A 10,359-nucleotide genomic window follows, 5' to 3' on the forward strand; every position below is an offset into this window, starting at 1 on the left:
GCATGGTAACAGCAGCTTTAAACTCTGGGTTCTAGTTTTCCCAACCTTTTCTGCATTCAGGGAAAAGTAGCAAAATTTGAATCTTGCATTTGCCATAAATTTTAAAATGTTTATCTGATATTTATTTTTAAAGTTATATTTTATTGAATTTATTATTGTGTTATCTTTTATTCAGTTATCCATTTCACATATTCACTGGTGGCAGTGCAGAAGTGTATACTGCATTAATAGTAATATTAGTCATAATCTATTAAATAATGTCTATTCTCCCCTGTTCATGTGCCTTTTGACAGCCAAAACAATAGAAATACGTAAGTCAGCTTGACTTTCCTGTTTCTTTCTTTCTTTCTTTTGGTTGTGTTTTGTTTCAGATGTATTTTGGACTTTTCACTTGTGCTTGAAGAATACCCAAGTAGCTATTTCAGGCAGTGCATTTTGTGTTTTAATCAACTAAACTATTTTTTCTGCCTTGTTTCTTGTGTGGTACAACTACTTTACAATATTATGAACTAAAATAATATATGGAATTATACTAATATAATTAGTGTATATCTTCGGCAGTTTTAGACTTTGGATTTCCTTTGTTTAAAAACATTTACTGTTTAAAACTTCCACGATCTTTAAGTATATGACCCAGATAGTTATGTTGGTCCAAATCAGTTAACATTTCCATTGTTTATCTGAATGCAGATGTTTATAAAGTAAGTTTTCCTCGCTGTCAGTACCACGAAAGCGACACAGCAGCAGAAAGGCCAACAGTGTATTTTGTTCTCCCTTCAAGTTGTCCAGCAGGATTTCATTTAGTAACTCCTTTGGCATTGAAGGCATATAAAGGAGGAGGAGCGAAGGTTGACTTACAGAGAGCACCCTGAGCTTCTAGTGCAGGCACTTAAATTTCTTTAAAATTCTCTTAGACTTGTAAACCACAGAAGATGGCATGTCACTGATGGAAAATAAACACAAAATTTCAAGATGTCATTTCAAGAGTTGTTTTTATGACCATTACCATCCTTGAAAATTGTGTTAGAACAGTCAAAGTGCATGTATTCTGGTGCTGAAATTAAGGACTAGACTGTTATTCACCGGAGAGAGCACTTAAAGCACTTTACTCCAATTATATGTCTGCTACTCGATGCATGAGGCTGTTAGTGCCTCCTGAAGCAATTATCTGGAAAAGTCTTGTAGTGGAGACCGACTTCCACTGGGTGGTGGCCAAGGCTTGTTTGAGCAGGAGGAAGTCAGGACACAAAGTTTCTTTAATGTGACTTGCATGTCTTGTCTTTTGGGGAACAGTCAGACCTGCTCATATTTGCTCTGCTGCTTTTCATGTCAGGGAATATGTTTACCAACAACAAACAGGCACCTGATTCTTCTTTTTTTGCTTAAATTGTCTCCCTCTCCTTCCATTTCTTTCCTTCCTTACCTGTTTTTCACCCTGTATTATTTGTTTGCTTATTTTATGCTGTACTGCATAGAAGCCAACTAAATCACTGCCTTTCTTTTAAAGGAAAAATAAAAAATCCTGTAGTTTCCACTCTGTAATTTCTGATACAATGTTTGTCTTTGGGAAAAACCAGTAAGTAAACTGTCTAGGAACCTGTTCTGTTGAAAGAAGGGAGGAGAGAAGGATGAGAGGAGTTAAAAGATTCCCATCTCACATGGATACTGGCAACTTGGGAAAAATCTGATAGCCCAGATCACTTCAGAAGACAAAGGCACATTCAGTGATTACAGGTCACTGCCAGAACAGTCACAGCTGAACTAAACAGCTTTGCCTCAACATCTAGTTTGAAAATGCTTATAAACCTCGTATCTAAACATCATGGATTTATAGAAAAGCACTTGTCCCAAAAATACTTCTTGTAGAATTCAGTAGTTTTTCCCCTTTTTCAGTAGGACAGGTATGTCCAGACAGCAAATAAACTCAGATTTTGGATCAACAACACAAACAGATATTCAATTGAATGGCCTTGAAAACACCCACATAAAATTTTTTCATGCTCAAATCTAAGGAGTTTGAACAGCGGGTTTAGTTGAAGTAGTAAAGATGGTTGAGAGCTGTGTGTGAGGCTTTAGGCAGATTTGGAGTGGAAAATTGGTAGATAAAAGAAATGTGGCTTGAAGGAATTGGTGCTTTTGCATGCTTGTCTGGCGAGCTGTGTTTGTACCTCTTAAGGCAGAGATGTTTGTTGTGACTTAGTTTCTTTTGTTTGCCTTTGCATTGTGTTTTCATTTCTTCAGCTTTTTGCTTTTATTACCTTCTTTCTTTCTTTCTTGCCAGCATGCAGCATCGTGGGTTTCTTGCTGTTCTTACTGACAGTGGACTGGTTAAAGCACTCACAAACTCAGTTTGCATACTACTTGTGCATTTGAGGAATGTCCCATGGCAGTCAGGTGCATGGTGGTGATGTGGTCATCCTCTACGTCCTTAATTTTGTGAACTTTTTTTGAACTTCAGGAGTCTTTGTTTGTTTTTTTGAAGTCCTTGGTAGTTTCACTGTGAGTGACAGCTCTGTGCATGTGTGTTTGGATATTTATGTATGAGCTGTATATTTCAACTAGAATTAAATATCCATTTTGCATTTTCAAACAATTTGGTTTTCCTTTAGAAGGTGACTGGTTTGCAGGGTTTCTGTTTGCTGCAGCACTGTAGGTCCTTACACAGCTCAAGTTGGGTTTATGTGCTTTTTATGGCAGGAGGTGATCAGTGCTCGAGTGCTTTTGAACCAGAGCAAGGCCTGTGCTTGATTCCTGAGTTGGTACCTCTGGCAATGTGACCTTTCCTAGCTGCACATGCAGATGTGGTGACTAAGCAAGGCTGTGTCAGTTGGTTCTGTCCAAGGTCAAGTTAAACCAAGTTTTGTAGAGCCCCATGGCTAAAATTTAAAGCTGTATTTCTTCTTTTCCCCACTTGTTGTTCCCTATTTTTGTTTTTCCTGAAAGCACAAAGCTTTGGCATTACCTATAAACACAGTATCCTGCTGTTACAATGCAGAGCTTTTCTTTGGAATGAACTGTTGTCTTGCAACAATTTGCTTCTTACTCAGTACATGAATTAGTGTTGAGTTTTAACAATTTCACAACAAAGTGTTTAACAATTTCACGTCCCTGATACTCATTTGACAGCTGTAATTCATGTTACCCCACACATCATCTAGACCATGGAGTCCACATATGCCTGGTTGTAGTGTGTTCTTTTACCCTGAAATGAGAAGGAAAGGTGACAGAAAGTAACCTTTAAAGCAGTTGAGGTAGAATCAATAAAAATGTCTGCAGTATTCTCACTTGGGTTTATTAGAGCTTAATGGTAATTAAGAAACCTTAAGTGTGTGACATTAAAAACCAAAAACTGACACAAACTCCACCTTTATTATGCAACCAAGCATATTTAAAGGATCTGCTATTGCTCTGTAGGCATTTCTTAGAGTAAAAGCAGGAAGAAAGGAAATCAGTTCGTGCTTTCAACATCTCTGGCCAAATGAAGGAAGCATTGCAGCTGCTAGAGGAACTGGTCTTCAGGGTTTTTTGTATGTATAACTAGAATATTTTAACTTCATGCATAGACGAAAATAAACAATTTTTCTAAAACATTTATTGCATACCGGAACAGAAATTAAAGAATTTAGGGATGTTGAGGAGCCATTTTCTTATGCTATCCTATAGCTGCTATGGATCATCCTGCAGGTTATAAATGGATTGGCAGCATATACAGACTAGTTCTATATGATTTAGATGACAAGTTTTTGGTATTTACTTTGTTAATAACAAAGTATTGTGTTCAGACTTCATGCTGTTTTAACATTCAAGACTGGTAAGATTGAAAGCACTGTCACATGTAGTGCTGGTATCAGGAATATTTATTATGGGCAAAATTCACTTTTGTTTAGAAGAGAAGATCTTCAGCTTTGCCTGACACTGTTTGTGAGGAGGCAGTTGGAATTAAAAGGTACAAATGCCTCTTGCCAAACTGAAGCAAGTTGAGAAAGTGAACTCCTGTTCATAAAGACTAAAGGACAATTTTGGAGAGGCTGTTGCAGCAGTCAGTGTGTTGCAGAGCTGTTAAATGACCCGTTTGCAGCATCCATGCAGCTCGTTCCTCTGTCCTCTCCTCTGTTCCACCAGTGGTATGCAAGGCTGCAAAGCCACGCTCCAGATTTTAACCTGATTTGGGAATAGCAGGGCCCCTCATTGGAAGAGACCAAACATGAGACTTGCAATTCCAAAAGCCATTCCTTGGAGCCCAGTGCTGAGGCCCTGCCCCGCCGTGTGCCCTGCTGTGCTGTCTGTGGGGGTGTTCTCCATCCTGCAGTACAGTGTGCCAGGTGTATAAACCCTGGGATTTAACGTGGGCAATCTCCCCTTTGGAGACAAGAAATTGAGGAGAGGGCTTAGTAGGAGGATCTGCCTTTGCCAGGTTGGTTGCAAGGTGGACAGTGAGTACCTGGGGTGTGAGAGGTTTATGTGTCTGTGTCACTGTATGATCGTGATTGAGAGGAGGATAACTGGGGGAAAATTGGAGTGGAGGGGTTTTCTACAGAAGGCCTGGGAACACTGTGTGTGTTATACGTAAACTGAGGTTTCTGAAGTTATTTCTGAAGCAAAGGGTAAGTTCCCATATGACCTTTGGCCTCTTATGAAGAAAAATCAAGAAAAGGCTGGTTTAAGTGTTTGGCCAAACCAACCTGTTTCTGTTAAGTGCTTTTATTTAGTTATCTTGTCATGACACACAGCACCATTGTGTTCTTCCCTGCTGTCCTCCTGCTATGTCCTGGCTGGCACAAACTCTTGAGTTTTCATTTAGTTTATATAGCAACTGATCCGTGGTGGTAGTTTGTTACACTGTTACAATAAATAATACCGGCCTTGGCTGCTGGCTTTCCTCTGTGTGTCTGTATCATGAACCAGTCATCAAAGATTGAACTCGTGCTCGTGCCTCTGTAAATGAACATCACTCACTTGTAACCACAACACTCGAGTCAGGGAGAGAGACACTGTATGTCTTAACTCCTTTGAACCCATATAGACAAAGAATTTTAATTACAAATAGCTAGAAGGTGAGGTGCTAACTTTATGATCTCTGATGGAAAAAGATTCTACAGTTCTTGTCATAGGAAGAAGGAGGGATCAGACAAGATTATTTTACTAACAGCCATTTTGCATATTTTATTTTGTGTAACATTAGAGCAAGGGTAGCCATTTCTTTTTTTTCTCTTTACAACAGAGCTTCTGCTTAATAAATAGTTACACAGTGAGTAGGATTTGTTTGGTTATGCTGACTTAAAAAGTTTTGTGGTTTTTTTTTTAAATGCTGAAGATCAAATGAATTAAATCTAGATTAATACATTTAATGAGAAGTGTGTGACCTTTTCTGCTTATAATGGGAAAGTAATGGATTGCACAGTTAAATAAGTTATATGCAAGTGGATATGATAAAAGACTTTGGCTGAGATTATGAGGGGTGGTGACTGCTAAGGAGAAGGATTGCAGTGGAAAATTTGATGTGAATTTTTCTGTGAGCCATGAAACACTTCTTTATTCTTTTTGTAGTGTCAGTTTGGGTTGTTTTGGGTCCCCACATAACTAATGTTTACCACTGGCTATTGCAATGTGTTGAGCTCCAGTCTGGGGGAACTTTCCCTTGATGTCTGTGTTCTGTAAGTGATGTCCTTGTGTTTGGCAAAACATGTCCATGAAATGCTCGACTGAAACCGTGGCGTAGCCAGTATGAGCGTCAGCTATTTCAGTTGTTCTGTACTGATAAAAAGCTGAACTGAAAAGAAAATTATTCTGTGTAGAGCCTTTTACTGAAGCCTTTTAATACTGAGGATGAAATTTCAAGGCAGGGGTTTAGGGGGAGCAAGGTCTTAACTGTGCAGATGTTAATGGGGAGCTCCAACCAAAAAACCAAGTGAGAGAAAGTTTATAGTGTAGCTTGCCAGAAGTGAACATTAAAAGATGAGTGAATGGAAAACAATAGATGGGATAGGGATATTGGGAGGGATTTTTAAGGTGGAGAAAAGTAGTTTACTTAATGTGAGGAGAATTATGTACGGAGTAGGTACTGTAACCAAAATGTCATCTAGGAAAATCATTTTTTACAGCAGCAGTGTCTAGGTAGAGCAAAAGTTTGACAAGGTTGTGTCAGCTGTAGGAAGGAAGGCTAGAATAACTGGTTGGGATGAGAACCATAAAAAAATCTGTGTTCAGTGTCAGTGTACAGAAGAACCTTGGAGGTGTTCAGCAGAATGGTGACCCAGAGAGAGGCCCTGTTAATTCATAGTTATTTTTGCTTTCATGACCAACAGATCAAAGAAGACTTTTGCACAAAGGTGAATTTATGTTATTCCTGTTCTTTTTTTAGGTAAAGAAGATGAACTTCCAAAGAAGCCATTGGGGCAGATTCCATCAGAACCTCAGCCTTCTGTGCTTAACTCCACTCCAATGCTTAATGGACAGAATAGCACTGGTACACAAGCAGCCAGAAGGACAGAGAGGAGATCATCCATAGAAGAAGAACCAGGAAGTTCATCAAATGACCGAAAAAGAATTAATTCGGTGGAAAAGAAACCTTCCTTAAAACAGCAGAAGATTCAACCAATAGAGACACAAAACAGTTTACCTAAGAACGAGGTGGATACCAGAAAAAAGCCTCAGCCAGCAGAGCCAGACACCTCGAGTCTGTACAATAATGCAGCTGCTAATCAAAATTCTAATGCTACTTCAAATACAAGAAGGGAATTCGTACCTAAGTGGAATAAACCGTCTGATATCAAAATAATTGAAAAGACAATGCAACTTACTGCAGATGTGAAAGGGAGGCCAGTAAACCATTTGGTTTCGGGCCCACCACCAAGTCTTGGAGAAATGCAGTCTTTGAATGTAAAGCAAAAGATGAGGGTTTTGGATGCTGATGAAGGTAAGCGAGGGTCTAATGCATCTCAGTATGACAACGTTTCAGAAGATGAAACTGAGAATGAGAATGTTGTTGAAGAGATGCTTGAGAGAGCTCTTCCACAGAGCCCTAGGCATGTAGCATATTCCAATAGTCCAAGAAGGCAAACGGAAAAAATACCGGCTCCGTTAAAAATACCCAATAATTACACCTTCGCTTCACAACCCAGGTCTCCAAAGTATGCATCTCAGTCTGATGGCCCACCTCATGGACTGAATGCAAAACAGCCACTGCCAGGTTATAGTAATCCACCTACTTACCATGGGAATTCTCCAAAGCATGTTTCCAGTATAGGCAATGCAAGTTCTGTCCCTCTGCATTACCACGGGAGTCGAACCAGCCCCTCTGGGAGGCCGTACGGGCCTTTTATGTCAGTAGATTATTCCCCCAATAAACTACCAATGAATTCCTATCCTGCCAGTCGACAAAATCCTCTTCCACCAGCCCCTGGTCACATAGAAGTAGCCCCTGTTGATGCTTATACCAGCAACTCGAGGTCCTCCCTGGGTGTCAGATTCATAATCCCTCCAGCGGATTACGTGCCAGAGGATAGGAAGTGGCCGGATGCTGCCTATGCCTACAGACATGAGCCCTACAGGCAGCCCTGGAGCCAAGACCTTAACAAAGGCCACCTGGATAATTTCCAGAAATACCAGCATTTTCAGCCAACACCTTTTCAAGAGCACAGTCTTCCTGCTGTTTCCGTGGATAGCCCGGTAAGATACAGGACTTCACCAACCTTTGAAGAGAACGGCTCAGCACAGTACCAATATTCCAGCCCGCCGGCCCAGGCCCAGCACTATCGGAACAGATCCGATGGATTGTCTGTGCACAAATCTGTGCTTCTCTGAGGAGCTGGCTGTGCTCAGTAAAGTGGCAAGAACCAAACCCAGTTGAATGTCACTGTGTCAGTGGTGGTCCACCTCAGTTCTTCTCTGAAATGCGGACGGTTCACATGAGTTTAGAAACAACCACACAATTTCAGAGATGTTTCAGACTTTGGCTGAAGGCTGGTGGAGTTCTTGGGCTTGGATGGGAGCTGTTGGAAGTGATCTGATGCACACAGACATAGCAATAAGCTCATACACACCATGTGGTTTATGCTGTCATCGCTCCTTACTTTTAAATAACTTGTGTTACAATCCTTCTGCCTAAAACCAGTAACACACTTACAAGTTTAATTTTGACTGACATTGTTAATGCACTGTACAGATGTGTGTGTGAGTGTGAGAGTGTGCACTTACAATACACAAACTCATATGGAAAAGAGCTAAAGAGTTTAAATGTAAATGCGTTTAACTTTGGGCAAAGCTTGTGAAGTACTTTTATTTCATATTAATTTTTCTTTGTAATTTATTTGAGAAGCCATTCATTTTGAATGGGAATTTCTGTCATTTTTATACAACTGCCTCAGCATCCCAGTATCTGTTCTGGGCAGGAGAGATGCTTTGGGATTATTAATTTAATCTTATATGAGAGTTAATTTCCTCTCCTTTGACTACTGTTTGTTATTTTCCTCAGCAGGAAGGAGCAGGCAGGCAAAAGCAGAAAGCCAAAAATGTGTCTCTAATCTGGCTAAGTAATGGTGCTTAAAATTCAGGGCAGTGTTTAGGGGGTTTTTTTAGGGGCATAGAAAGTGGAGAAGTTTTACCTTCTCACCCAAGTCTACCTTCAGGATGTCATCCTATATGCAAAATACTGGAGCAGAGTGAGAGTAATGCCTGATGCAGAAATGGTGCTGCACCCTTCCCTTTTTGCCATGCTGTGCTGTCAGACTAAAACTGGTTGCAGGGCCAAATCTCACAAGTGTCAGAGAACGACCAGCTCCTTGACGCTCCTGTGAAGCGCATGCAGGAGTCCGAGCTTTGCTCAAGGCTTGATATTCCCTGAGCTGTGTGAGCATGCAGTGTCCCTTGTCTTGAGCTTTGTCGAGTCAATTCTGTTCTGTTTTACCCTTTTTTACCCCAAAGAGCCAGCAGGGTTGTGCCTGGTGGAGCGTGTGCTGCTGTGCTGTCGGGCTGCTCACACTGTGCGGTGTTTTACACTAAAATGATCCCGACTGTTGTTAACAGGAACCTTAAACTCCTGGGGACATAAGTAATTTTAACCAGTGTTTGCAGCCTTTTCTACTTCGTGTTTTCCTTGCCTTGACTGTGAATTGGGGGTGATGAGAAGCAGGTGAAGTGGCACATTTGGGATGCTCCTCCTGGGAGCTGCTGGTGCCATGTAGCAGGTGCTGGATGCACCGACCCCTTCCTGGGAGCTGAGGCACAGGAGGGTCTTGCCAGAAGAGGTCCTTGGAGTGCTGAACAGAGATATTTTTTTCTAATACTGAAGTACTAAACATTGTCATCAACACCAGTTTAGTATGGTTTGGAAGGTTGTCCTGTTGTCTTTTGTTCTGTAAGGTTTGTTTAACTGAAAACATAGAAATGGATTATTTTTTTTTTCCTTTAAAGAATGAGCTTTAGTGCCTATTATTGCTGCAGGTTGGCTCGGTTTTAAGTTTTAAGGTACAGAAGTAAAACAATTTTTACGAATGGAAGTAACATTTACTTAGTATGTTTCAAAACATTTTTTTTTTTGTGTGTATATAACGTGTCTGATGTAATTTTTAATAACTTGGCAATTTTATATTTTAAAAATTGCAAACTGCAGCGAAGTAACAGTTAGCAAAGCACTACACTGAAACTAAAATAAAATTGTGAAGATAAATATGACTTGGGCTTACTTTAGTTCTGATTGCTTGCAGCAGCTTAGAAATGTATGTATATAATATTGTGGCTAAGTGTAATAATCTCAGTGTTTAATGATGGTTCTGTAATTGATAACAAAGCTGTACAATTCATTTGTGCAAGCAACGCAAGGCTCCAAAATATGTATCAGCATTAGTAAATACTGTAGATTTTTATATATAAAATATATACACACTATTTTCTTATGTCATCTGCAACAGTTTTATAACTGTGTATCCTATTTTGATGTGACTGTATTTTTAACATGTTAAAATAATAATAATTAAGCTTATGTTGTTTTGTCTTTATTCTTAATTATTTTGTTAGCTCCAGACTTTTGCTCTTCTCAGCACAAATAATTGCTTTTCATAAATGAATCATGTATAGATATGATGTATGTCCTATTTAATCTGTACCTGTTTATTTTTAGACTAAGCAATATGGATACAATCTATATAGTGCTTTTGCATTATTACACAAGCAGGAAGGTTATTGACTGTAGTTTATTACAGTGCTAAACCTTAACCTATCATTTGCAAAAGCTGGGAGCATAAACTGTGATCGTAATTTTTTTGTTTTGTTCTGATAATCTCACCCAATACCAGTTTAAAAGAGGAGAATTATTGGCATGAAGGATTTGCAAAGTCACATTGATCATAGTGCACAATAACA

At 39.7% G+C, this 10,359-nt stretch overlaps 1 protein-coding gene across 10 annotated transcripts in view; it reads left to right on the top strand.

Annotated features, from left to right (window-relative positions):
* Nucleotides 1–9,979, top strand: part of USP6NL (USP6 N-terminal like) — a 122,452-nt gene extending 112,473 nt beyond the window's left edge. For all 10 annotated transcript variants that reach the window (XM_027639649.1, XM_027639646.1, XM_027639650.1 and 7 more), the window contains one exon: nucleotides 6,362–9,979. In XM_027639649.1, the coding sequence (XP_027495450.1) occupies nucleotides 6,362–7,803 (1,442 nt within the window). In that variant the 3' untranslated portion in view covers nucleotides 7,804–9,979. The remainder of the gene's footprint in view (nucleotides 1–6,361) is intronic.
* The last annotated feature ends 380 nt before the right edge of the window (nucleotides 9,980–10,359 follow it).

Source organism: Corapipo altera, unplaced genomic scaffold (assembly GCF_003945725.1).
Source record: "Corapipo altera isolate COAL_440 unplaced genomic scaffold, ASM394572v1 1b, whole genome shotgun sequence".
In the NCBI taxonomy this organism is placed as follows: domain Eukaryota; kingdom Metazoa; phylum Chordata; class Aves; order Passeriformes; family Pipridae; genus Corapipo; species Corapipo altera.